The sequence below is a fragment of the Manacus candei genome, unplaced genomic scaffold (genome assembly GCF_025592945.1).
Source record: "Manacus candei isolate 608988 ecotype Guabito, Panama unplaced genomic scaffold, ASM2559294v1 h1tg000096l, whole genome shotgun sequence".
NCBI classification, from domain to species: domain Eukaryota; kingdom Metazoa; phylum Chordata; class Aves; order Passeriformes; family Pipridae; genus Manacus; species Manacus candei.
The window spans coordinates 249641-276876 of NW_026138144.1; the positions used below are offsets into that span (position 1 = coordinate 249641).

Here is a 27236-nt window from a genome sequence, read left to right on the forward strand (position 1 = left end):
TTCTTTTCTGCAGAAAGTTGCCAGAAAATCCCCATGGAAAGGAAAAGATTTTTGAGTTATCCTATTACAATTCCATCCAGAAGCCATTTATTATTGACACCTCTCCCCATCCCAAGGAGAAACCATCAAAAGTATTTCTCATTCTACCTGTTAAATTGTCAGTTTATGATAAACTTAATAAAGTTTATCAGCTTTATGCACATTATTTAAAAGATATAAAATCTCCACCTAGTGGCAAGAATCTGCATGCTAAAATATTTGTGACAGCATAACAGGGAATTAAAAGATGTCATATTTCAAGTTCCTTCTTTGCACAAAGTTGTACAAAAATAAACCATGGAAAGAAAAAGAGTTTTGAGTTATCCTATTACAATCCCACCCATTCCCCACTGACACTGCACAGCACCTGAGCCTGTTTTAACACACCTGCCCACAGCATAAATCAGAATTTCCCAATTTAATTCTTTACTGCAGACACAGATCTAACCTGCTTCATCAAGAAGGGACCTGAATTATGCAGCACAGAAAATCAAGGGACAGACACTTTCAGCCAAGTTATTACAAGGCAGTTGAGCAACACTGCACACACACATTTTGGTGCCTTTCATTTGCCAGCAGGTAACATGAGTTAGCACTAAAACACTGTCTTAACTCTCTGAAGATATAAAATGTGCACTTTGATGCCTCCCCAGGCACAGCTGAGGTGTGGGAACTTGGAGCTGTGACAACTTCACTGTGGACCTGAGACCCAAGGAACGAGGTCAGGTAGAAATTCAGTGTCTGATGGGCTCAGAACAGATTCTTCTCCCCCTAAAAAGCTTCAAAAAAAAAAAAAAATCTCTTTCTGCCCACTCCAGGGACACCAACATTCAACTGAGTGATGGCTGGTTGGAAGGGATGTTCCTTAAGACCCCAGAAAAGGACAAGTGGGATCAGGGAAGCACCAGCAATGCTGATTCATGCATTACCCAACCTCTGCTCTGTCCTTCCCTTCCCAGTTCCTGTTCTCAGAGGGCAGTTTAGGCAGCCCCAAGCACACTTGCCCACTCAGATAGGAAGCCTTTGGATTCATCCTGATGTTTCATTCCCTTACATAAGTGTTTCCTAGGAAACTGCCTGGGTTCAGCCAGGCACGGGCTCGCCACAGCTCCCCCGAACCTCGCCCAGCACTGAGAGCAGAACTGACACTGGCCCAGTCACTCCTTGCACTGGGCAAAGCACAGCCCAGAACTGTACTAAAATGTATTAAATACCTGTGTTTTGGCAGTAGCACTGATGCATTTGGGCAGAGGGGATAAGGATGGAGCAGTACACTTACACCTCGGTGCTGTTGTGTCACACTCAAAGCCACAAAACAGCAGCAAATCCCCCTGGATTCCATCACAACTTTCCAGCCCTCTGAAGTGCACTATTTCCATTTTCAGACTCGTGGAAATTCACCTCCCTGAACATGCACAATCCACTGTTTTCAAATGTGCCATGGAAAACTGCTTGGCCCTGAGCAGCTCCAGGCTGGGAATTGGATCCATGTGGAACACTCTCTCCCAGCAGACTGTTTTAGCACAGCTCCCAAACTTCCCTTTCAGAAGGGCACAGCAAGATGGGAACTGAGATTTGTCCAGAGGAAAAGAGTAGAAATTCAAATTCTACTTTTCAAGGGATTCAACAGTGTTATTTGCACTGGGTTTTTACTTCAAAGAGTTGCCCCCCTATAAAACACCAACACCCCCCCATGCAACTTCTAGATTTGCTAAAATCACAGGGAAAGATCCTCAGGTTTTAGAAAGGAACAAATAGTTCTTCAACAGTCACCAGCATTCCACCTCTCATTTATCACTATGGCAACTACAGCACTTTCTTCCTGAGTGAAAAAAAAGACAATTTTTAGTTTCCTCTACACAAGACTTTGCTGAGTGAAACTGCACCATTCTCTCAGTTCCCCACAGACCACCAGCAGGATTTTTATTACTCTGGTCTATAAACCAGAACTCAAGAACTGCTTGCAAGAAAACAGGAGCTTCAGTTCCTTCTGAAAATACACTAATTAAACAAAACTTAAAACTGTAAGTCTTCATGCTCCACCCTGTACATTGAAAAGTTTGAATCTTTTGTTGTTTAGAAGTATCAATATTTATACAATTCTCTGTAACAGGAGGTGACAGAAAACATAGCAACTTCCTCAGGTTACTCCAGCAACACCAGCAGGGCAGCCTGGACACATCTGTGCATTTTGGATGGGGAAAAAACTCAGCTCACGTGGTTTTTTATCTGTATTATGGACTGTTCTTTAGAGTGCACTGCAATGTCAAGCTCTTGGAGCAGCAACTCTACTCCAGAATGCAAAATACCTTCTTTGAAGGTGCTCCGGTGGATGGCACATCGATTACAGAGGAGGAGTTTGTGTAGTTCTGTAAATAGGTTCCATCTCCAGGGCTTGGGGTTTCTAGTGGCAAAATTCCAAAGCTGAGAACAAAACAGAGAGGAAGGGTCAGTGTCAGAGCAGGAGAGCTGGGGTTAAACAGAGACTCAGATCATAAAACCTCCTGAGCTGGGAAGGACCCACAGGGATCACTGATCCAACCCCTGGCCCTGCACAGACACCCCAGTAATCCCACCCTGCCCCTGAGGGCATTGTCCAAACCCTCCCTGAGCTCTGGCAGCCTTGGGGCTGTGCCCACTGCCCTGGGGAGCCTGGGCAGTGCCAACCACCCTCTGGGGGAAGAAGAACCTTTTCCTGAGATCCAACCTGACCCTGCCCTGACACAGATGATCAACTTGTATTTCAGAACTACTTCACTGATTTATGTTAACCCTCTATATCTTAAAACCCTCATTTATAAAAGACACTTTCATAGAAAATATTCTTGTTCCTGAAATCAAAGAACACAGAACTTTGCCTGCCTGCAAAACACCCAAGACACAGACCATCCATGGCTTGTACCTTAAAGCTGCCTAAATAAGATATATGGGACACAACATGCTCTTTACAAGACAGTTCTTCTTCAAGAAAAGCCCTTCAGGGTAGCCTTTCATAATATATTTACTCCAGAGCAGAACTATATTCCTTTAGAGATTTTTCCAGTGTGAACCTGGCAATAAAGCAATATCCTGAATCAACAATTCCTCTCCAAACCACCAACTGTTTGTTTAAAAACCAGAAGAGCCCGATGCCAGGACCAAGAGCAGTTATTGAAGTTGTTTAGGTTTCAGTTCTGCAGTATTATGTACAATATTCCATCAACATGTGTGTTTGAGTGTGCAGCAGCTTCCCTGTTCCAAATCCCAAATTCCCAACAGCTGGTGTCCATCCCAAGGACTCACCTTGGAGTTAGTGGGCTCAAAGCTGCAGGTCCCCCCAGTAAACTCCGTCCAGTTTTTGGTTTATTTTGAGCCTGTTTGGACAATATGGCAGTTCCTGAGCCCAGAGGGACAGAATCTGACGAAATCACAGCTGAGTCAATGTAAGACACGGGAGAATCCGAGTTCAAGGAGGAATATTTTGAATTGGAGGATTCTAAGTTGATTCTGTTCAACTCCTGAAGAACGGAAGGCAGCTGTTAAATACTCACAGTGTGGTTTCGTTAACACTTCTCAGTTAAGCTGGAAAAACTGCTTTAAATGATTTCAGCAAGTGATTTTACAACCACTTCAGCAACACTCACAATTGTGTCCTGTGGTGTCTCCATGAGGACACTCTCGGGCTGCCTGTGGGATATGTTGTGATTAGACACCAACGTTGTGCAAGTGTTGGGCAGACAGCTGCTGAAGTTCTGTAAAGATGTTAATTTAAATGTTTGGTCAGGGTCTGGCTTTTCACCTGGAAGAGTGGAAGGAGATTTAAATAGTTATTCCTGAGTCTACATTCTAAATATTCAGTCTGGAACAAGGACAGGGACAAAGTATTTTAACACATTTCACAGAATCATGGAATGGTTTGTGTTGGATAGGACCTTAAAGATCCTCCAGTTCCAACCCCCTGCCATGGGCAGGGACACCTTCCACTAGACCAGGTTGCCTTGGGCCCCCTGACACTAAATCTGAAGTGTTCTTCCACTACAAACCCCTTGACAATCAATTTATAAATAGGCTCCTTTTTTCAAGCTCTTCTCAGAAACACAGTTTCTAAGGGTCTGTAGGTTGGAGAACACATGGTATTGTTAAACCCAAAAATGTATAAACAGTGAAAATGGAAGAAAACAATACAAAAGTCCTAAACACTGGCAAAGAGTTTTAAATTCGTTGCTGCTCACAAAACCTCCCCAAAGAATTCTGCTGCTGTTTCCCTGCCTAGCTGTGGACAAGGAGCAGAACAATCCTTGTCAGGGGTGATGGCAGAAGGGAAAGGCCAACAGAACCAGACACAGAGAAAACATCCTCATGAGTAAAACAGGTCTGCAGACTCACCTATTTCACATAGTGATTCAAAAGGGGACCAGAGGAAAGGATTTAAACTAAGGCTCTTTTGGTAACATTCTGATCCTTTGGCAAGCCGGTCTGTCTTGCTGCAAAAAAAGAATGGAACAGTTCATGGGGGAAACTTAAGAACAGCACTTTTGTTCAAGAGAGCTTTCCAGAAGAGGAGTTGAAAAACAAAAAAACATGTTGAGAGGCACAGCAACATTCCTCATTTTTCAAGCCACAGAGAAATATCGAGTTCCTTTGAAGTTATTTGACATATTTAGACACAGTTGTCAAAAAAAAAAAAAAAAGTTACATAAGCACTAGAATAGCTTGAGAATTTTCATTTTAGGAAAATGCTGTTCTTTGCAACAGCTTGTTTCTTTTTTGCAAACAGCAACCTGATTGCCAGCCTTGCAGCCATTTTAAATATCTATGGATAATATTTTTGCATCTAAATTAGAGGCTGAACTGAACATTTAAGGATTTGGCTACAAAGAAATAGTTCTGAATATAATTGAGAACAGATATACTAGAGAAGAATCCAAGCACCCCACTACTCCTATTCAATCACTCCCATTTACTGAAACCTTTCTTGGGTCTGGGCAAAAGCAAAATGCTTAAAGTTGTCAAATTATTCTGCCTGGCATCCTCAGCACTTTGATCTGAAGGTTATAGCTACACATGTGCAAAACAGATACAGAAAAATCTAAATGGCAACACTGAAAAACAGGCCCTGAGAGTCTTTCTTAGGGAAGACCACAGAGCAAATCCAAAGGTAAAATCCCCAAAACAGCAGACTCTGGGATTGCATATTTAACCACCTGGGAAAGAGGAATTTGTGTTTTCAGTCAGAAGTTTTGGGTGAAAAACAAACCATTCTTGCATTCCCAAATTAGGTGGATTCCACAAACTGCTCTATCCTGCTCCAAAATGGTGTAACCCAGAGACAGGTGTGTCCTGTGGTGACTAAAGGTATGTTTGACTAAAATTGGGCTTGGTCAAGTGAAAACTCCCCAAGTTTTATTGGGCAAAATGAAAAAGCAACTTTACCAGTAGACATGTCCCAGTAAGGAGAGTGTAAAGCATGCAGAGTCACCAAACTCCATAACAATGTCATCATGGCTTTTCTGTTTATTCAACACTCCACCAGACAAGATCTGCTCTCCTTCTGCAAGCCTTTTTAAAAAACAAGAGGTTTAAAGGGGTTACAAGGCTCACAGTACTGGCAGTCCAGTGTTTTCACCCTGCTGCAAACAAAAACAGAAATCCACTGTCAGTGTTCACAGGTTTCAAACAACAACCCAAAAGTTCCTGCAAATGAATGTCAAATAATTGATGGGTTCCTCTACAACAGGGAGGTTCAGGACTCTGAAGCCGAACAGCTCTACTGGGAGGGAAGAAAAACAAACCAAACCCCAAATCCCACCCCACTCCAAAACCAGAGACACAAAATACAACAGGACTTTTCCAAAAGTGATTGATCTTGGGATGGAGGACAAGAAAGTCTTTCAGACACTTGATTTTTGAAGGTGTTTTACATACTGGCAAGCTAAGACAAGGCTTAATTTGGCTTTGTTTCTTAGAGAAATACAATCTGTAAGGTCCCACATGCTCAGCTAAGATCCAATTTTGGGATGTGGCAGGTATTTTGGGTTTTAATGCCCTGCTTTCTTGCACGAAGGGCTCAAAGGGAGAACAAAGTTCAATTTGCACCTACTCCACGTGCAGCCAGTGGTGCCACTCACATGGAATGGGCCACTCAGTCTCAGGTTTGAAAATGGCTTTATACAACTTCTGGGCATCTTCTGGCATCTGAGACCAACACCTGCACAAGCAAATCACCTCTTCTTGCCTCCACTTGAAATTTTACTTGCAGGAAGGTGCTTCTACCAGCACTGACCACTCCCAGGCAGAGCTGTGTAAATGAGCTCATAGAACTACCAGCAGTGACAGTCAAACTTAACAAATCCTGAGGAATATGTTTAAGAAATCTTACAGGAGCTGATGTACTATGTGCACACAGCAGATTTTGCCAAAGCAAGGGAGAGAACAATCAGCTCTGAATTTATTCCACCGGGCCCTTTTGAAGCAGAACATTAATGTGATTTCCCTTTCAATGGAAGGTGCAAAGAAATCTGCACCCTGACAGCTCCAGGAGTGGCAAAGGAAACACAACAAGTCAAGACATCCTGGCTACTCTAAAGATGTCAAAGGACTTGCCCACTAAAGAGAGTAACAAAGACTAAGGAGCTTTCCCTGCACACTCTGGAGAGGACTGTGTTTGGCTACATGTCATGAGGAGGATCACAAATCCTGCAGAATAATCACATCACAGCATGTGAAACTCCAAACATCCCCTGACCAATTCTAAGGAAATCAAACATTTCTTTTTGACATTGAAAGAGGGACACTCAAAAAACCCAAACCAAAAAAAAAAAACAAACCAAAAACACAAGCTGCTTTGTAGAGAGACATTTAAGCTTCTGTAAAGAACCCCCACTGCATTTTAAGCAGTTTGGACAAAGTTTTTGCCTTTCTTGATGCCTCACTCTTTCAAATCTGCACCTCAGCCAGACAGCTGCCTGCATTTGAGCTGAAAAAAATCTATGTAGACATGAAATACCCTTATGAACAAACTCTGAGGGCATCAGAGCCTGAAGATCAAGCCATTTCAGTTAAAAAAAAAAAAAAAATCTTGCAGTTAGACCACACAAAACCTGCAGGACACCTTGACAGTGTGATTCTGTAAAGATTAATTCTGATGCTGAATACAGGATTCTTGGATGTGGATTCCAGGCTGGTTTGTTGTGTTTTTTTTTTAAAAACAGAGTCCTGTCTGCTACCTCTTCCCTCACCCCCATTAGCAGTAACTGCATAAGAGGAACAAGCTCAGTGTTTGAGGGAAGTGGTCAATCCTTAATAGAAACACACTGGAAACACTTCAGGAAACAGGCAAAATATCAGAGAAACACAAACCCAAAGCAAACACTTGATGAGTCATCTCTGCAATCAATGTTTTCTCCCTCTACACAGCTTGACAACTCCTGTCTAAGTTATTCAACACCTTATAGAGGCTTCTGCAATATAAGTTAATGCTTGTTAGGTCCATATCTGAAAGCAAAATGAATTCAACTGAGAGCTGAAGGCCCAACGAATTTCTAGTTCATGCAACACCACAGCTTTCAGAGAGAAATCCAAGCTAAAAAAACAAATGCATTTGTAAACCCTGGACAGAACATAAAGGATTTACTTACTTGCTGAGGTCCACACAACATTTTGCAAGCAGGTATTTGCACTGGGGGGTGGTACAGCTGTGTCCCTTTAGGAGCCTGTAAGCTTTATAGGCCTTTCCTGAGCGGTAGTAACACGTGGCCAGTAAAAACAGTGCTTCTTCTGAGTGTACTGAAGAGTGAAATACATTTTAAAAAAAATCATCAGTTAGCTGTTCATCGTGTTACTACACAGAATTTAGAGGCAGGGAGTAAAAGCCAGCTGGGATAGGATGGAAAAAAATGGGTATATCAGAGAAATTCATTGCTAAACGAAGTGTATTTCTTTATGCATTGGCATTTCCCAAACTTCCATGCCATTGGACAGTCAGAACAACCCCTAATATCTACTGCTGTAAGAGAACTTTGATCCTTCTGGCTACCCAACCTAAAGAAGTGATTAGCCAGCTTGCTGTAAAAACAACAGCAAGCCAAGCAAAGCAGCCATTCCAGAGCTGCCTGAACGACCTTTTGGCCACCCCAAGACCTGGCTCAAAGTATCACCACACCTCCCACTGACACTTTGCACTGGTTTAAGCAGTGCACAAACACTGGCACAACCATGGCTGTCAGGAAGTACAACAGCTTTCAGAAGGAAGATCTATTCCAGCCCAAGTAGCCAGTTTTAAGCCCAATTTCAAGTAGTCTTTCTGTGTCTGCAATTTTACTTCTGTTCATGTTCTAAAGCCCTCAGTGCTTTACCTTCACATCACTCAGTGGAGCACATTGGATGATTTTAATGACTATTAAACTCAGTCACCTCTTCCCCAACACTGAGTCTTGTCCTTTTTGCTGCCTAACCTCACTATTTGATTGGGAACGTGGCTTAACCATCACCATTCAGATGCTTTATTTATTTTATGTTGGCAATTAGTGATAGGGACAAGTTCTCCTACAACCTGGATGGGGCACTGAGCAACCTGGGCTAGTTGGAAGTGTCCCTGCCCAGGGTAGGGGGTGGAAATGGAAGGTCTTTAAGGTCCCTTCCAACCCAAACCATTCTGTGATTCTATAAATCCTCTTCCCAAGCTGAGGATGTTTTACTCAAAGAGCTTGACTTGCCATCCAGTTTTCAGATTGAGGCCAAACTGCCCGATTTCACTTGTGATTACAGCACAAAGGACAGAACCAACCCCTGGAATCCTTCCTGTAAACTCCCAGATTCTGTACAGCCATGGTGGCTTAGCCCATTCTTTGGACTTTATACTTCCCCAAATGTTCCACTCAAACTACCCTCATCCAATGATATATTTTTAAATCAAAGGCTGTCCATGAACACAAGCAACTGCCAACTCTAAACAATTAAGAAACCCACATTACTTTATACTTTTCAGAACACACTATCCTGCAAATGGAATTCAGCAGTAAAAGACACAATTTTGATGTTTGTTCATCTACTTACAGGGACCTCTTCAAAAAAAATCAATATGAGCACTGTACAGAAACCTCTTTGGGAAATCTGCCCAAATCCTTTGCCACATTGAAAACTGACAGTGACAATGGAAACAGAGGATGTCCAAACAGAGGGCATTCTACTGGCCTTATGCTAAAAACACCAGAAGATCTTTTTGAAAATTCAAGTTAAATCAATTTTTATCCACTACTTTAACAGGCTCAGAGCTCTGGGAAACGACCAAGCCACAGATGTCCCCACAAGGACAGTAATTGCAGGTAGACTTAAAAGAAGTTCTTCTCAGGGTGAAATCACTGCTGCCAACGTGGAGCCACAGTATTCAAGTTCTGTAGCTTCTACTCTGCAGAGTAACTACTCATTTTAACCAGGAGCCAGATGTTTTGTTGGCAGTTAATTGCTTGCACCAAGTGACAGCGTTCATGCTGCTTTCCCTCAGCACTGCTGGTCACTGAAAAAAAGCTGTTTGAAGTTCTCCTGCAGAGAATTATTCTGTAAAGATGTGTCAGTATTAAGGCAGATATTTTTCCTCTTGGCTGCTGCAAAAAGGGGATTCTCTTCGTTCCTGCATCCTTGGCAATTCCCTTCAACCTACCATTTCTGTCACCCCTAAAACACTATTCCCTTCATGCACAACTGGATTATTGAGTTCCATAATATTCTACACAACACTTCTCATTTGAGCACCAGATCAAACACCCAGGACTTCATTTGTAACCTTGACATGAATAAAAAGAGGTTTTTTTTTAATAAAAAAATTAGATTTGTGCTTGCATTGTAAAGAAGTGCATTGAGAGCATGGCAGGCAGGGAAGCAAAACATTTCATTACAAAACAGAGCATGAAATAGCTTATACAGCTTAATTAACATTATAAGCTCAGGTTGTTTAGCATGAGAAATTATATTTAATTATATGGGTTTGGAGTTTTTTCCTAATAGTGATTAGGGGACAATACCTTCCAAAGTAGAGAAGAAAAGCTGGCCACCAATATCAAAGAGAAAGAAGTACAGAAGATCAAAAAGCTTATCTGAGGTCATGGAAGAAAGGTTAAAGGAAGAAAATGGGCTAAAACACAACAAAAAATGTGTTTGAAAGTCCCAGGAAAACGTGGAGATATGTTACTGCTGCCTGCCCAGTATCCAAGACATCCCAGACCCAACAGCACTACAGTGAAGTAACAATTAACAGGAATTCAACTGCAGACAGCTGTCCCATATGTTCTGATTCTCACTGTCTCAGTTTCTCTCACCATCACAAGATTCTCTCTCAGCCAACACACCAACCAACGTATCTGAACACCATTATTAGCAAAGACAGCTTTCAATGGCAAGCCAATTTGCAGAATTTGTGTGCTGCACCTTATCCTCAAGTGCCCTTGGAAGACATGCAATGCTTAAGGTTATTAAAAAAAGCAACACTCTCCCACTTGATACCAGAAAACAGATCACTGTAAACACTGTACTTAAACACACAACTCCAAGTCTAATTTTTTTAAGGAGGTTTTACTGTAAAATGACATTGCTGACATTTCCTGATTTGATTTTCCAACCTAATTCTGAGGTATTCTTCTGCTTTCCCTAAGCAGAAAGTGAAACTTCATTATCAGAACAGGAAGAAAAACCAAAGCTGGAGCAGAGGCTCAAAAATCCTAAATTTAAAATTGAAAAAAACCACCCCAAAACATCAACTTTATATTTGCAAAATACCTACCTTCTGCATACAACCTCTCTGCCAGGAACACGGCATCGCGGTACGCGTAGTGGTTAAGTGCTTGCCATATAGCAGCCTGCAAGGCAAGGGAATAACCTGGATTTAGAGGGAGGTTTAAAAATGCAAAAATTCATTCGCTCTTACTGGCAAAAGGCAAAGTTCAATTTGGTTTTATGGAATTGTAAAAATAAAAAGGTGTGGGGGGGAAGGATAAACGCACCGGTCAAGTTGTAGCTGTTTTGACTTAAGAAAAACTCATCAAAATTAGCACTGAAGTCATGAACCAACCCAAGAATGTTGTTCACTAGTTAGCAGACACAATCTTCTAAAAACCTCAGAAACAGTGAGTTTTAGCCTGGTGCAAAACTCGGCAGGAATTACTGCAAACTACACCAAACAACACATTAGGTAAATGTAGAAGCAAACCCACCTCCCCAACTGGTCACCAGAGCATATCCCATTAAACCATCCCCTCCTGAGATGCCAAATCAAAACCCAACAGGACTAGAAATTTCTCAGTGTCCAAGATGGTCATTATAAGACTTGTGTTGGTTGAGAATGTTATATATAAAGGATTTCCTCTGAAGAGGCAGCCGTGTTCCCTGATGAACGTGATCCACTGCTTTTCGTGTGGTGTTTTATTTGGGTCTTGGTTCATCAGCCACCTCTTCACTGCCACTAATTAGGCTTGTGAAGCAGCACCCAAGAATGAGTGCAATGTAAATTAAAAGGACAAACTGATACATACAGCCATATAGAACAAAATCTACTCCTGAATTCAGCTCATGGACCCACACTTAGTCAAATCCAGCTCCCTCCTTACGGGTGCTCTTTTCTTTTTCATGAACACCAAGCCTGAGTCTGTGACAGCCAACATTTGTGCAGACTGGAAAGATGGCAGCACTCCAGTGAAATCCAAACACACACACAGGTGTACAAACTGTGCACCACTAAAGCAGGGTCATAATAACTTGCATTTCTGTCACCATCAGCTGAACTACAAAAGCTGTCCAGCCAAAGGCCAGGGCTGGTGTGAGAGGGTTTCACACAAACTGCTCAGCCAACTTCCTTCAGATCAGGTTAAAAGTCACCTGTTATCCATAGAAATGGGATGAGATGGGGAAAATGATGTCTTTTAAGATCTCTTTAGCCTTTCCTCCCCAGCTACAAGGGTGGTGTGCAGGCTGGTGCTCTGAGGGTTGGGATCAGGACAGCAGTTCCTTCCCATCTGATGTCTTTGCTCCAGTTCTGAAGCCGATTCCCACCAGCAGCAAAGAGCCATTTTGCAGCAGTTTGGCCATTAACGATCCCAAACAAGATCTGAACTCAAGGCACAGTGGTCTAGGATTTCTCTAACATTCACCAGCAACCAAAGACAAGCAGAATCAGCTTCTGATACCCATCAAACACTCCAAAACTAGAAGAGATCTCCCAGAGTGAAAGCAACACCAGCCTGCGATGCAATTCCCGGTGGGAAAGGCAAGCGCCAGTTTCATCTAAAAAAAAAAAAATATCCAAACATCACAGAGTTACATGTACCATATGCTCCCTCTTCCAACACAAACTTGACAAACACAGGGTGTGAAAACTGCGAATTCTCTTCGCAGGATGCCCACACAGCCGTCATGAACAGCACACACCAGGGTTCCCAAGCACTACACACAAACATTATACACAGAATCTCCACAGAGACACTGTTTTCTCCTATCAGTAGGTCCCAAGAATACGCTTAAATAGCCAACTGCTGCTTTTAAGCTCGTGTGAAAGGATTTTAAAGCGTTTAAAAGTGAATTCTTAGTTTGATTGTTATAATACAAACTCATTATTTCTCTCTGGTTGTATTGCACACTTAGATAAGTGCAGCCTCAGAGCCTGCCTGAACTGATTATTCCCTGTTACCTTGAAGCACTCCCAGGCTTCCAAGCAGACAGAGCAGTACAAAAACTGAGGCAGAAGGTCAGGGCTGAAATCTTTCAGACCATACCCAAGTGAGAGCAGCCCAAGGTCTTTGTGTTTTGCTCCCAGAAGCTCCTTTACAGAGTCACAAGTGACATTCAGATGAATCCAGCCAAGTTGTGTCATCTCCAGGTTAAAAATCCTGCCTTTGCAAGGCTCAGCGAGCTTACAAAACAAAGGTGTGGGGGTGGGAGTGGTGAAATCAGGGTCATTTGACTTCTCAAACAAGAGCAAGCTGCCAGGAACAATCCTGCCAAAGGCTAAGAGGGGACACAAGGGATTTGGGGCCATGTCACAGCCACATTGTGAGAGTTACACCACACCAGCTCAAATAACAATCGTTGCTGAGCAGAGTCCCAGTGAAAGCACAAGTGGCTGGTAGAACAGTATCCCTGTTACATAGCAACTGTCACTTTGCAGTCCAAAAGGTGCCTCGTGCCCTGAACTGATCAATGCTGAAGCCTGGATCCTCACATATACTCTCCTAAAAGAGCAGGAGGAGGGAAAGGAAGGCAGCAGGGAATCAGCCATACTTATGCAGTGATGATTTTCCACGAGAACAGATGTCCAAACTATGACTGTGCCTCAAAAAAGAAGATTTCTTGTGCACCTTTTCGGACAGGAACATCGATCTCTTTATAGCACAGTAATTGAGTTTGTTCTAGCAGAGGCACAGTGCACCTACATGGCATTAGTGGTACCCAACAATTGCTAGACCACAACAGGAGAGTGTTCTCAGCCCTGTTCTCAGAGCTCTGTCATGGACAGGAGAGAAGCTGGAAGCATTTCCAAGTTTTATTCAAGCGTGCTCGCGGACCAGATGAACCTCCAGGTCCTAAAGACTCATTTAAAAAATAATTATTTTACAAATGCAAAGTGAACAGGGAATTCCAAAGCTACCATACCAGCCACAGCCCTGCAGTGAAGCATTCTCAGAGAGGAGAGTAAGAAAATAAAATCACATTCAGACAGGTCCATCTTCTATCCACAAAATCCCGTCCATTTTCCAAGTGTCACTTCATTTCTAAGCCAAAGAGCTCTCAAGGAGATGTTCTCTTCTGACAGTTATATAGCCTTGGAAACGAGTTTCAAAGCTTTTTAGCCTGTATTGCCATGCTAAGCAGATTCTACCATGATTTAAGACGTCTCCAGGGTGGGCAGAGGGGAGGGGAGCTCTGGCTGAGCTGTGCTGCCTTTCCCAGTTCCCAAACTCTGCCCCCTGAACACACAGACCTCGGTGCTGCACGTTCCCAGCCAAGTTCAAGCACCATTCAAGTGAGTCACAGCAGATGATCACCTTGAACAGCTAAATTCCAAGCAAAGTGCTCATTTTGTTTCCAAGATGGTTTTTTTTCAGAAGTATTTGGAAGGCATCCAGCCTGTTCCTCAGCACACACGGGATACAAAGTTTTATGTTGGAGCGGAAGGGTTTTAAATCGACCACATCAGAGCTGTAAACTCTGGCGTTTTGTTCAACTTAAAAGAATAAAAAAAAGTTAGTAAAAATCTAACCAGCGACCAGGATGCCTTTTGGGATGTTAATTTCATGGAATTGCAGCCCAAGATTTATAAAGCTACATCCAAACATAGATTCTGTTATTTATCTATCGTGCTGTGATAGATAAATAACATCACAGCTGTAAGGAGGGCATTTTTTCCTGGAATGCTGAGCCCTGTAGACATCTGAAAGGCTGGGAGAGAACTGACAGACAGGAAAAATCTCTGCAATGACAAAAATGAGAACTAGGGTTTAAAAAATTAGAAAAACAGAACTAAGTACACGGACTTCAGCTAAACGGGGAACTCAGAAACACAACGGGCTTCACCCAGTCACAAACAATTCCTAAACTTACCAGTGCTGCTGTAAGCAAGGAACAGCAGCAAAGCTGACAGCAGCAAAACCAGTGCTAAAGGAATGATGTGGCATTTGAAAGCAGAATCTAAGTAGATATATTTAATTTAAAAAATACATTCAACATAGCAAGGCCTCATCAAAACATCCAAGGTGGTAAGAGGTTAAGAATGGAGAATGGCATTAGAGGGGTCTTTTCCTTGCTGAAACGTGAAAAGCAGACCCCAGTTTTCTGTCAGAGAGCTCTCAGAATAGCACATATTTTCCACTTGGTCAGCCTAATTAGCACAGCACCGGAAACATTCAGTATTGTTTCCTGTCATTCACTCTGCACTGCATTCCTGCTTCCTCTCCCATTGTAATCCCATGTTTTCCTAGAGTACCCAGCTGGTGCAAAACACCCAGCCCAGCTCCAGTGCCGTGGGATGACCAGGGCAGGAGAGGGACCAGGTGGCCAAAAGCTCTTCCAGCGCTGCACTGACCCTTGGCCTCAGAGGGGACAAGCAGAGTGTGGTGGCATCGAGGGCACAAACCCCATGTCTGCAGGAGCACCCTCACTGTCACCACCTTGCACGGGCAGGGTCAAGCCAGAAGGGTGGTTTTCCACAGGAGAAGACTTTCTTCCCCTTCTGCCTTTTCATTAGAAGGAGAAGAGCCAAGAGCAAGAATTCTCACAGTGTTCATTACAGAACACAACCGTGTTCTGCCAGGACTCCTGTGCCAGGAACCTCTTGCTGTAACTAGAAAAGAAAAACCCCAAGACAGCCTGTTAAAAAGCTAAAAATAATAATAAAATAAAGAATGGGAACATGAATAAGATGACTGATTAATGAACATCACGAAGAGTTAGAGAACGGGCATAAAGCAACTGCGGAAAGAAAAAGCAACTCTCAAATGTGTGAATCACGTCTTTTGGATGGGAAGAGCAGGAAGCCCATCAGGGGCAAATGCAGCGAGACCGAGACGTGGTAGAAAACCGGAATGTACATTATTTTTTCTCCCAGGTCTCCCACCAACCCGAAGGGAGGGAGGAACGTCCTTCACTCGCACACGCAGGAGCCGAGCACGCCGTGAGCATTTAAAAACGACACGGCAGCAAACGCAGCAAGGTGAGCGAGGTATCAACAGGTCTCCCGGGGGATCTGCGGCGGAGGGGGGGGACCTTTCCCGGGAGCCAAACCGGCCGCGGGGGGACCGAGGGGGGACCCGGGGGCGGGGGCGGCCGGTCCCGGGGCCGCGGGGATGGGGCCGGGAGGCTGGGAGGGGAAGCCCGGCGGGAGGGAGGGCGGAGGAGCCGGAGGTCCTGCGGGCCCACGGCCGAGGAGCCCCCTGGGAGCGGCCCCGGCCCCGGCGCGGGCGGGGCGGCCTCACCCGGGCCGGGCCGGGCCTTGGGGCCTGAGCCGCCCGGGGGTCGGTACCTGGACGGGTTCCTGCAGCACCGTCATCCTGCTCTCCCCGGCCTCCGCCTCCTGGTCGCCGAGCCCGAGCGGGGGCGGTCCCGGTCGCGGCCCCGGTGCCGGCCCAGCTCAGAGCGAGTCCCGGCGGGGCCCGGCCCGGCCGCGGCTCATTTGAACCCGCACCGACCGTTACCGGAGCGAGCGAGGCCGGCGGGCGCCGAGTCCGCCCGAACCGGCGGCGGAAACACCCGAACGGCCCGCCGGAAATACCCGAAGGCGGGGGCGGAAAGAGCCGAGCGCCGACGGAAAACAGCTGGGAGAGCCGCGCTCGGCAGCGCTGCCGTGGCGGAGATGGCCGAGCCGGGCCGGAGATGGCCGAGTCTGGACGAAGATGGCCGACGCAGGGCGAAGCCGCCCGAGCCGCGGCGGAGATGGCCGAGCGGTAACGGAAATGGCCGAGCGTGAAGGGGCCGGTGGAGCTCCGGCAGGGCCTGGGGCTCGTCCCTCAGGGCCCCTTTGTGCCCACGGGATGTAGAAATTTGGACTTTGTGCCACAAAACGGGCTCTGGGGTTCCCGGGTCTGTGGGGAGACCCCGCGTCCCTCGCGGTGCTGGGCCCAGGGCTCCCTCCTGCCGTCGCTGGCGTGTCCAGAGGCAGCCCGGCCCTGTCCCCGTTCCCACGGTTGGGGCCAGCACTGCCCGGGTCCTGTTCTGAAGGGTCCTGAGGGAGGTTCAGCCACGATATCACGGAATCATTCAGGTTGGAAAAGACCTCTGAGACCATCGAGCCCACCCTGTGCCCGATCCCCACCTTGTCCCCCAGCCCGGAGCACTCAGTGCCATGTCCAGTCCTTCCTTGGACACCTCCAGGGATGGGGACTCCACCACTCCCTGGGCAGCCCCTTCCAATGCCTGACCACCCTTTCCAGGAAGAAATTCCTCCTGATGTCCAACCTGACCCTCCCCTGGCACAGCCTGAGGCCGTTCCCTCTCCTCCTGTCCCTTGTTCCCTCGGAGCAGAGCCCGACCCCCCCCCGGCTCCCCCCTCCTGCCAGGGGGTTGCAGAGCCAGAAGGTCCCCCCTGAGCCTCCTTTTCTCCAGGCTGAGCCCCCCCAGCTCCCTCAGCTGTTCCAGCCCCTTCCCAGCTCCGTTCCCTTCCCTGGACACACTCCAGCCCCTCATATCCAGAAGTAAAACACACAGATTGGGGTATGGGGACAAAGGGGTTGATTTGCCAATTACAGTTTGGTTTGAAGGTGCCATGTCTCCTGGCACACAGAGCTTTCCCAAAAGAATGGGATAAAGATGCACAGCTAAGCCTCAAGTTATTAAAAATACCGACCTACCAAAAGCCACCTGCAAGTAGCAGAGGCCTTCCTTCTCCAAATCCTTCCGTGGGCTTCCTGAAACACAGTCAGCCACAACACCACCCTTACACACACCTACACACGGACTCTGTGCTCCGTCCTGCTCTTCCCAGTGCTCTGCACTTGCACTCAGCTGCCTGAAGGCCGGATCCTGATGTGCAGCTGAACACACACGAGCAGGGGATGCATCTTTACGTGAGGATAAAATCTGTGTGTGGAGCAGGGAGAGCTCAGCCTTCCTCTTTCCCCTCGTCTCTGAAAGATGTAGTTGTGTTTGTTATCGGCAGCAAATCTGCAGGTGTTTGCTTTCAGGGGGTGAGCAGGCAAAGCTTTCTTCAGTCCCCCACGTGAGACAAATAAGGAGACGGGGCACAGAGCAGTGCTTTCCCCTGGGATGGACACCTGGCCCAGTGTCAGCTTGACCATTTCACCAGACACGAGGGGGTGAGCAACAGGCCAGTGAAGTGTCACCTCCCCAGAGGCCTTTGGTGATGATGATGATGGTGATGTGTGTGTACGTGGCCTGGGGCCCTGAGGAGCCTTTCAAGGAGCACAGTTCATGTTCATCCTCCTCCTTCTGATTTTGTGCACTGCTGATAACTCCTGGGGATGAAAGCTGGCTCCATCTGTCTCCCGTTCCACAGGGCACAGAACTCCTGACATCCAGACCTTCTTTGGTATGAGAGTCTGTCTTATCACAGCCTGAGGAGATACAGGCTCTCCTGAGTGTGGGGGTTCCTTCTGCCTCTCCTCAGAGTCCCCTGGATGCTGTAAAGCATCCAAACTGTAAAAGGTCAGTGTTTGCTGTTGTCTTTGGAGATCTGGATTTACAGAGACTCCTCCAGTGCAGGTCTGCCTGTGGGATCACTCACTGGCATCCACAGAAGCTTTTATAAATGTCTGTGGGATAAAACCACTCACTCTGTGGAATCCTCAGCTTTTCCAGAGGAGGAGAGGAGCAGCTTTTCCAGGGGAGGAGGCATGGAGGTACATTCAGAGGTACATAGCTGGAGAGGTACAGACATATATACTGTGCCTGTTCAGGTGCATCAATCCAACCTGCTTTGCTGCAAACCAGCTCTGCTTCATCCTAAAGAGGCAGAGCAGGTGCCCAAAGCGAAGCACAGCAGGCTCTTACCCTGAGGGTGCCTCAGGGGCTGGATTTTTCACGTGGAAAACTACACTTTCCTGTAGTTCTGTCATTTCCCACTGCTCCCTTTCTGTCTGTCTCTTTGCAGGTCTCACTTTGGTTTTAATTTAGTGTCACTGCTGTCAGCACAGGAGCTGGAGGTTTTAAATACAGAGCCTGTGCCCTGCATAGAGGAGTGAGAGTGCAGCCTTTTGGCTTGCCAGGGCAGGAATATCATGGCTCTAGCAGGGATATCACAGCTATAGTAGGGATGTCATGGCTCTAGCAGGGATATCACAGCAGTTGTAGGGATGTCATGGCTCTAGCAGGGATATCACAGCAGTTGTAGGGATGTCATGGCTCTAGCAGGGATATTGCAGCTCCAGAGCCCCCAGTCCTTGCTGTGGATTTCCTCTGTGAGTCCAGGAAGGTCTCTGCCTTTCTCCTGCTCATTCCTCTCCACCACAGCACGTTCCTCTGCAGGAGCTGATGCCACAGTGGTGACAAGGACAAACGTGACCCCAGAGCAAGCAGGGTCCCTTCTCCCCCTGTCACCACGGTCCTTTAAGAGGTTAAAACACTGGATAGTACACTAAAGACACGAGGTGCCCAGATCCTGCCTAATGGGAGCTGTAGGAATAACACAGAGAGGAGCTCAAATCTAATCTTGCATCTATAAACAGCTTATGTTGCTTTTTATGAGCAGTTGAATCAAACAGTGGGAATTGAAAGCAGCTGTTCCTCAGTGACTGCACAGGAACGAGCCAGTGGCAGCTGAAGTCAACCCCGTCGGGGCAAAACGCCTCCCATTCCCAGGCAAAGGCAGAGGGAGGGCGTTGGAAAAAGGGACAAATCAAAGGAAAGTGTTTTCTGCTCCCAGGTGTTGTGCTGCCATGAATTTATTCACCACCTGTGGTGATGCTCTGATGATTGTTTTGCAGGTAGGAGGAGGAAGAGAGTCCCCAGCTTGTATCACACAGCCCCCAGATGGCTCTTGGAAGAGAAGAACCATCCAGGGAGCCCATCCTGGCTGGGCTCCATCCCAGGCAAGTCACCACCTGCACCCCAGGGACCAGTCACCCTGTGCCAGGAGGGTGGAGGTGGCACCTGGCCCAGAAATACCTGTTCTTTCCCCATTTTCCTTCTCCCTTGCTGATTCATCAAGACTCAACTTCCAGGAAACCTTCAAAACTAAACTTTTGGATCTGTCCATGATGCAGAAGAAAGAATGTTTTTGATGTTTTATCTAATGTTTTGGGGTTTTTAAGGGCCTTTTCTGGCTGGGACAGGCAGTGTGTTGATGAAGGAGAGATGCCTGCAGGTCTCTCCTGTGCCAGGGCCAGGGCCAAGCAGGTCCCTCTTTGCTCCATGGTGCTGTTCACCTGGGACCTGGAGGGAATGCTCATGGGGTTGCAAGGGCTACAGGTTTGAAAAAGGACTGGTTTAAGGGCAGAGAGGAGGTGAAGACCCTCCCAAAAACAGGGTGTCTGTTTGACACAACATGTCCCTCGTGCTGTCATTCCTCCAGGTCTGCATCAGCAAGAGGTGGCCAGGCTTCTGATCCTCACCCCCATGTCTGAACTCTTCCCTCACATTCCCTGCCTCTTCCCCCTCTCCATGGGAATATCCTGTTACCCCCGAGAGCTGCTGGGGACCGAAGGGTCTCCTCCACCCACCCCACCCATGAGCCACCCACCCACCACAGCCAAAGCCAAAGCAGACAAACCACGTCAGGGAGGGAGGAATTCATTTAATGAGCCAAACGTTGCAGGGAAAACCCCAAAAAGAATAACTTAAGGTTTCAAACCAAGTTGCCAGTGTCTTATTTAATACCAGGCTTAGGCACACACACGGAGACCAAGGAGTGGTGGCTCACGTGGAAACATCCCATGGGAAGGACAGGGATGGAGGAATCTCCCTCTTCCTGGTGCTCAGGTGGGTTCAAACATTTCCAAGAGCCTGGGAGAGAAGCAGGAGAGGGCTCAGTGCAATGAGTCTGTGTGAGAGTGTTCCTTCCCAGATAAACCCAAAATGTCAATAGCTGTCCTTCCATACCGTTAAAAAAGAGTTTTATGTGCAAATAGTTTGGTGAAGAATTAAATCTCCTGGCAGGGTTTGCCACCCAACCGTCTCTGTTGCTGAGCTGATGAGCAGGAACCAGAGAGAAATGGATTAAAAAGAAAATAAAAAGGATGCTGAACATTCAAAGATCAGACTTCTGTCTGTGTCTGTTTTAATCTTCTGATGTTTAAAGAGGCGAAGGGGGGAGATTTTTAAATGTTTAATTTGTGTATTTAGTAGTACCTAAAGGTCATTTTTATGTCTCTTTTTTTTTTTTCCCCTGCTGCTTCACACAGCTGAGGGGAGGAGAAATGTTTAAGGAAAGTAAATAGATAAGAAACCATAAGAAATTGGCAGGGGAGCCAGCAATTTGGATTTTCTTTTAAATTGAATAGATTTCAGAGGGATAATTCACCCTAAAAGAAACCTGTTCCTTCTGTTTTCCTCAGGCAGACTTATAGGAACACAAAAAAGCTTCACAAACATCCACGGTACATTTTCCATATTCTTTCCAATGTTAGTAGGAACGTTGATATTTCTCAGTTCAGAAATTTCCTCTCTAAGTACTTCGTATTTTCTTAACATGGAGTCATTCACTGCTGCAGGTCTTAAAATATTTATTCCCACTGGCTGTTGCTGATGACCCCCTTAGCTCCTGGGGGGTTAGAAAATCTAGCACCATAAACCACCCCAACCTCTTCCTTTCCTCTTTCTTTTCCACCTCAGCCTCTTCCAACACAATTACCCAGACCACGATTGACCAGCACAGGAGTGATTCTGTCCCAGTAAATTCTAACTGGCAGGAGTAACAAATGAGATTCCTTATCATCAGCCCAGCTTTTTGTGCCTCCAGAGCTGGGATTGTCCCCGTGGCATTAATCCACTGCAGGTTTGGGGTTTGGTTCCTCTGCCCGTGGCTGTCCCATGCAGGATTTCCAGTTTTGGAGGAAGCAGCAGGAGACCCCGTGGACTCACCTGAAGTTTTTCCTTTCAGCCAGACATGATGTGCTTGACAAAAGCTGAGGAGAAATGGGAGTGTGAGAGGTCAGAGGATGGTGTGAGCTGGGGGAGAGGGTGGAGGGGCAGCAGGGGGGACCCCCAGCTGGGAGACCCCGGAATGCCAGGACTGATATTCCTTCTTCTGTTCCCACTTTTTGCATGCCACCCCCAACCTGGTTAGAGTGATCCCAACCCTCGGAGACGAGCTGGTACCGTTATCCCCAGTTTTAAGAGGCCAAGGGGAATGAAACCCCTCTTTTCCTCAACGCTCTCCAGTTTTAGTGGTTCCCAAATTTAACCACCCCCTATCCCAGATTTTCACCCTCTTGGAGCCACGAGTGATCCAGGTCTCCAAATGTTCCCAATTAGCCTCTGCTGTGAAAGATGCTGGCTTTGTTTATTTTTGATAGCTTACAACAAAACAGTGCCAAACCCAGGGATAAAACAGTCCTGAAACCCTTGGAAACATGCTGTCTTCAGCTGCTTTTCCTGGAAATCACTGGCACAACCGCCTTGCTCCCACCCCAGCTGACTTGTCTCAGTGCTCTTTTAGGAAGGGCTTTGGAGGGTGGTCCACACCTCCCTCCTAGTGATCAGCAGTGTCACAGAATCATGGAATCATTAAGGCTGGAAAAGACTTCTAAGATCGTTGAGTCCAACCGAAATTTTCATCCTGAGACAAGACAGCCGTGCCTGAGATGGCCCCGATGGGAATCTCTCACTCTCACCTTCATAGTTGATGCAGCCATTGGCATCTTCCTGCCCTGCCATGAGCTGCTCCACCTCGCTTTCCGTCATCTTCTCCCCTGGAAGAGGAAGATGGAGAGGTGAGGGGAAGGATTCTCAGCCTGCCAGGACCTTCCCATCCTTATTCCAGAGAGCCAAAGCCACCAGAGGAAAGGAACAGGGGATTAGAGAGGAGCTGTGTGCCCACAGACAGGTGGGAGATTGTGGAGAGAGGACCAAGCTGCAAAATGTTGTCTGATAACTGAGGGTGTTCTGGACTCTCCACCTCCCCTGGGTCACACCCGAAGCTGCAGCATAAGATGGGAAAGGCCCCACAGTCAGGAGCTCCTACAAGAGCCTGGGAGCAGCAGGGTGAGAAGGGTCCCTGTGACACCAGAGCAGCCACTTGCCCAGGCAGAGCTTGGGGTGGCCCTGCCCTGCTGCCCTGATGCCTTAAGCCCCTAATGGTTTTTTATTTTTCTAATATTTGTAAGCCTTGTAAGTTTTATAGGTAGATTTTAAAAGCAGCAACCCTCACTCCCTTACATCCCTTTCTCTGTAGCACCCTTGTTTACACATTCCTTAACCCTCTTACCCCATTCTATGCTCCCTATATCAATCCTACTCCCGAATCCAATAGAACTGTTTAGTCTTTTGTCAAGGCAAGGCCTTAGATTGTTGGTAGAACAGCATATCAGGGCCTAAACCACAGAACACGGTCAAAAACTGGGTGACTATGTACCCTTTGTGCTCTGAGGGAGAGGAAGATGGGATGAACAGGGGGTCCCGAAATGCACCCCAGACCCATTTTCAGGGGGTGGACCCGGGGCGGACCAGAGTAAAGGCCATAGGGTGGGCAAATCTGGGATTGGATGGATGGTATTACAAAAATGTAACCTCTCGGGCACAGGGGCACAAGACATCTTCAGCCTTGGCAAAATAAACCCTTTCTTATCTCACCCCTAATTAACTGCTCCGGGGGATTTTTCAGTGCCATAAATCCCACGGCAACACCCCCCCGGGCCGGCCCGTACCCAGCGTGACCAGCACGTGGCGCAGCTCGGCCCCCATCACCATCCCGTTGCCCTCCTTGTCGAAGACGCGCAGCCCTTCCACGAAGTCCTCGAAGGTGCCCTGCTCCTTGTTGCGGGTGAAGTGCTGCAGGATGGGCAGGAAGGTCTCGAAGTCCAGCATCTTTGTGTTCATTTCTGGAAGGGAAGGGAGGGGGGGAGGAGATGGGGTCAGAGGTACATTTACATCACGGGATGTTCCGAGTTGGAAGGAACCCGTGAGGATCATTGAGTTCGACTCTTGTGTGAATGGCCCACACAGGGATCAAACCCACAACCTTGGCGTTGTAAGCAGCAGGTTCTGAGGCTGAACTCAGTCTCTGAGGGTCTCCTGCTTAACCCTCCTGGGCTCTTTTCCATCAGAGTACAGGGGAGAAGCCCCACGGGGAGATGGAACTATTCTATTATACTTGAAATTGGAAGATCCATATGAGGAATAAGGTATTAACGTCAGGGGACTGCACAGACACCCCTGATATCAGCCCAAAATTAAAGCAACAGGTGGGTCCCCTCTCACCAGGGCTGTGTGGCCACACTGGGACGGGTCAGGTTACACCAGTTGGTACCAGTTCAGGATAAGGTCTGCTAAGCATCATTAGCCTGGGTGAGCACCGCCCATCCCTTATGTCAGCCATGGTATGGGGAAGGGGAGTGAAGGAATACACAGGAATGAAGCCCGTCTGCATAATTTCCTTCCCAATTCCCTCACCTTGCCGGGCTGTTCCTACAGGGAACATGTGCTCTACTTGCAGCCAGGGAGCTCAGGGATTGCTTGTCCCACCCTGTCCCCGGTTCGCTCTCACCTTCTGGTTTGGGCTTGCCCAGCACCTTCAGGACCTCCGCGTTGGTGGGGTTGTGGCCGAGCGCCCGGAGCACGTCCCCGCACTGCCCGTAGCTGATCTGCATCGTCCCCGCGGGCGTCCGGTCAAACAGCCCGAAGGCTTCTCTGAACTCTGCGGGGAGGGAGCGCTCGGATGTCCCCGGCTGTGCCCGCCCCATCTCCCACCCCACCGAAGCTCGTCCTGCCTGGCGGGCAGGGAAGGGGTGGACGGTGCCCTCTGAACGCTGGGTGAGCTGGAGCAAGGCGGGCTGGAGGCTGCCAGGCTCCTCGGAGGAGTCGCTCGGCTGCTCGAGCAGGTTTTGTCACCCGTGCAGAGCTGGCTGGGTGACCTGCCGGATCCCTGCACCCGCGGCAGCAGGTTCTGCTGCAGGACATCCCTGCTCATCCCCTTTTCCATTGGGATCTCCCCTCTCTGGGGCTGTCCCTGCATCTCCGGAGGCTGCTCCTCCCACCAGAACCCCTGACTTTGACCCGGGCTGCATCTCACACCGTGAATGAAAATTACCCTTTCCCTACCAGGCTCTGGATCCTGCTGAGCTTTCCCCCAGGAGGGGATTTGATGTGTGTGGCCCTGGCTCTCATGTCTGTGGTGAAAAACTACCTGGAAAAGGGATTCCCCATTTCTAAAGCCATCTCTGGGAGACACTGAGCTCGGCACTCACCTTCAATCTGCTCTGCTGTGAATTCAATCTGTGAAGAGAAGGGAACAGAGCTGGGCATGAGGGGGGGGGTCACTGCCGGGGGAACGAAGGGGCTCTGCCATCTCTTTGGATCTCCCCCTCCCCGGGCTCGGGGCAGGAGCCGTATCCATGCCGTGCCCAGCCATGCCATGCCCAGGAGCCCTTGCTGCTGAGCTGAGATCCCTGCGGAAAGCACAGCCAGCAGCAGGGCGGGGGGCAGGCAGGAGGGATGCTCAGACCACAGTCAGGGCTATTTTGAATGGAAAGGATGTTATTTTTAAGGCCTGATCCCTAGTTCAAGTGATTAAACAGCCCCAGCGTGCCGAGGCTGCTCTTAATGACTCTCCTGCCACAGCTCCGGCTCAAAAATGTGACTGTCCCGGGGAATCACGGGGAAAGCAAGCTCCCGTTGTGGAGACCGGGATAAAAGAGGCTCTTATGTGGAGGAAGCAACACAGGCAACAAAATACTTTAGGATGGAGACGGTGGGTGGCAGAGAAGGTTTTTATTGCTGCTGGGGCCCCGACACGGAGTCTCAGCGGGAGCTGTGGGGGTTTGGCTGCACGGCCAGAGCTCGGGGAGCAGCAAATCCACAGTGCAGGGCTGAGTGGGGAAGACTAAAACATCCCCCCGGTGAGGAGAGCATCGCTCCCAGCCTGCTGCATCCGCACGGTCCGGCAGTTTTCCCCTCCCAAGCCTGGCTCCCAGCCTGGCTGACGCCTTTTGTGCGGCGCTTTGCATCGCCCGTGCCTGGCAGATGACGGGCATGGAGGAAGACGGTGACGTCTTCGTTCCTCACTCACCTTCACGCTCTTGGGATCGAAGGCAGGCTCCCGCTCCGAGCCTGCTTTGGCCGATTCCTTCTTGGGGTCGGGTTTCTTGAGCGGCATGGCCGGGATTTGCGGAGGTGCAGGGGGACTCCTGCCGCCCAGCGAGGGAAGGGAACGGAGGGATGAAAGGCAAAGGCTGCTCCTTCCCTTATATACGGAGCCCAGTCCTCACCCCGGAGGGGCAGGCCAGCTGCTGGAGCAACTGCTACTTACTATAAAAGGAAGAAAACGCAAACGAGAGGGGCCCCAATTTGACAATTGCCCATTGTCATCTCCTCCTGGCTCCGAGGAGCCACCGGCCGCCCCCCCAGCACCAACAGGGGGGACACGTCCCCCTCCAGCACCTGCAGCGGGTGGGCTGCACGGGGGCTGCTTGCTAATGACCACTGAAAACCTAAACTCGAGCGGCCACGGGGGCCTGGCAAGGAAACAGCAAGTGATGGCTGATAAACCTGCTGGGATACCCGCGGGGAGAGCGCCTGGCTCCAGGCAGGACTGCGAGGGCCGGGGCTGCAGAGCCCTTCTAAGCCCAGGGGTTATGAACTGCTCCTTCAAAGGAGCTCAAAACCTCTCTGAATGATCCCCCTGGCCTCGTGCTCGGGGTCTGGTTTGCCCCATTGTCTTCCCAGGGCTGGACTGTGCCCTGGAAAAGGCCATGCTGTCAGTGCTCACCTCCCTCAGGGTGGCTAATGGGGTAATGCAAATGATGGCCAAAGCCAGCACTGAATTCACCAGCTCGGGGTCTTTCCCAGCCCTGCACCCCCCATCCTGAGCATCCCCAAAACCTGCAGGGCAGATGGGATCTCCTTTTGGCTCCCCTCCAGTCCCTGGGCAGGCTCCAATGGGAGACATTCCTGCTCTCACCCTCCTCTCCCAACTGTTTGAAGACCCATGGAATAGGCAGAAGAACTCACCAAGGTTCAGCATCCCAGGAAACGGGGCTCCAGGGTTACACTGAAACATCCTAAACCATCAACTTAAACGTAGCCAGGTTGTACCAGGGCACAGGGGGAGGAAAATGCTCTCAGGCACATGGTGGGATTGTTCAGGTGTCCTGTGCAGGGCCAGGATTTCGACTAGTGGACATTTGTGGGTCCCTTCCAACTCAGGATATTCTGTGAAAACCCATCCCAAATTTGCACTGGGATCCAAGAGCTGGTGTTCTGGTAACAGAAGCAAATGGACAAAAAATTGATTTACAACAGATGAGAGTGTCTTCTGCACTGTGGAGGTGCTGCACAGCCTCATCTCTCCAGCATGGGCTTAAGTTGGGCTCAGGGATGGTTGGAAGCCTTTGGGTGGAACAGAGTCCTGTGGGATGTTTGTTAGTCCTGGTGCCAGAGCTACGAGGTCTCAGTGCTGGCTGGAACCTGAGCCATGATATTTTTACATAAATATATATAAACACATTCTATATGTGTGTATTTAAGTGTTGTTTATACATAGATATAGAAAATGCCATCATATTTGTAGTTTTAGTGGCTCAGTCTTGGCATGACCAGGCTGTTCAGGAGCTGCCATAGGGCCAGGAGTGATG

The 27236-nt window shown here is 48.1% G+C and overlaps 2 protein-coding genes across 11 annotated transcripts in view; both read right to left on the reverse strand.

Annotated features, from left to right (window-relative positions):
• CDC27 (cell division cycle 27) overlaps positions 1-16178 on the reverse strand; it is a 32640-nt gene extending 16462 nt beyond the window's left edge. For 8 of the 9 annotated variants that reach the window (XR_007899984.1, XR_007899983.1, XM_051768697.1 and 5 more), the window contains exons 1-8: positions 16019-16178; positions 10793-10868; positions 7656-7803; positions 5452-5577; positions 4405-4502; positions 3663-3817; positions 3322-3536; positions 2349-2463 (exon numbers count right to left, since the gene is read on the reverse strand). Coding sequence is in view for 7 of the 9 variants with exons in the window: in XM_051768697.1 (XP_051624657.1) it covers positions 2349-2463; positions 3322-3536; positions 3663-3817; positions 4405-4502; positions 5452-5577; positions 7656-7803; positions 10793-10868; positions 16019-16045 (960 nt within the window). In the remaining 2 variants the exon portion in view is untranslated. Of the gene's footprint in view, positions 1-2348; positions 2464-3321; positions 3537-3662; positions 3818-4404; positions 4503-5451; positions 5649-7655; positions 7804-10792; positions 10869-16018 lie in introns of those variants that run through there. The other variant, XM_051768698.1, reaches the window with a different exon arrangement.
• A 4007-nt stretch (positions 16179-20185) lies between these two features.
• LOC127461189 (myosin light chain, embryonic) lies at positions 20186-25842 on the reverse strand. Of its 2 annotated transcripts, XM_051768739.1 has the most exons (7): positions 25673-25842; positions 24852-24879; positions 24152-24301; positions 23313-23486; positions 22281-22358; positions 21529-21572; positions 20186-20451 (listed from the first exon to the last, which is right to left on the reverse strand). In XM_051768739.1, exons 1-6 carry the CDS (start codon positions 25757-25759, stop codon positions 21544-21546), a joined length of 546 nt encoding a protein of 181 aa, XP_051624699.1. In that variant the 5' UTR covers positions 25760-25842; the 3' UTR covers positions 20186-20451; positions 21529-21543. The 2 variants fall into 2 exon arrangements, with proteins under 2 accessions (XP_051624699.1, XP_051624700.1); XM_051768740.1 differs by lacking the exon at positions 20186-20451 and having other exon boundaries at positions 21329-21572.
• Between the last annotated feature and the right edge of the window lie 1394 nt (positions 25843-27236).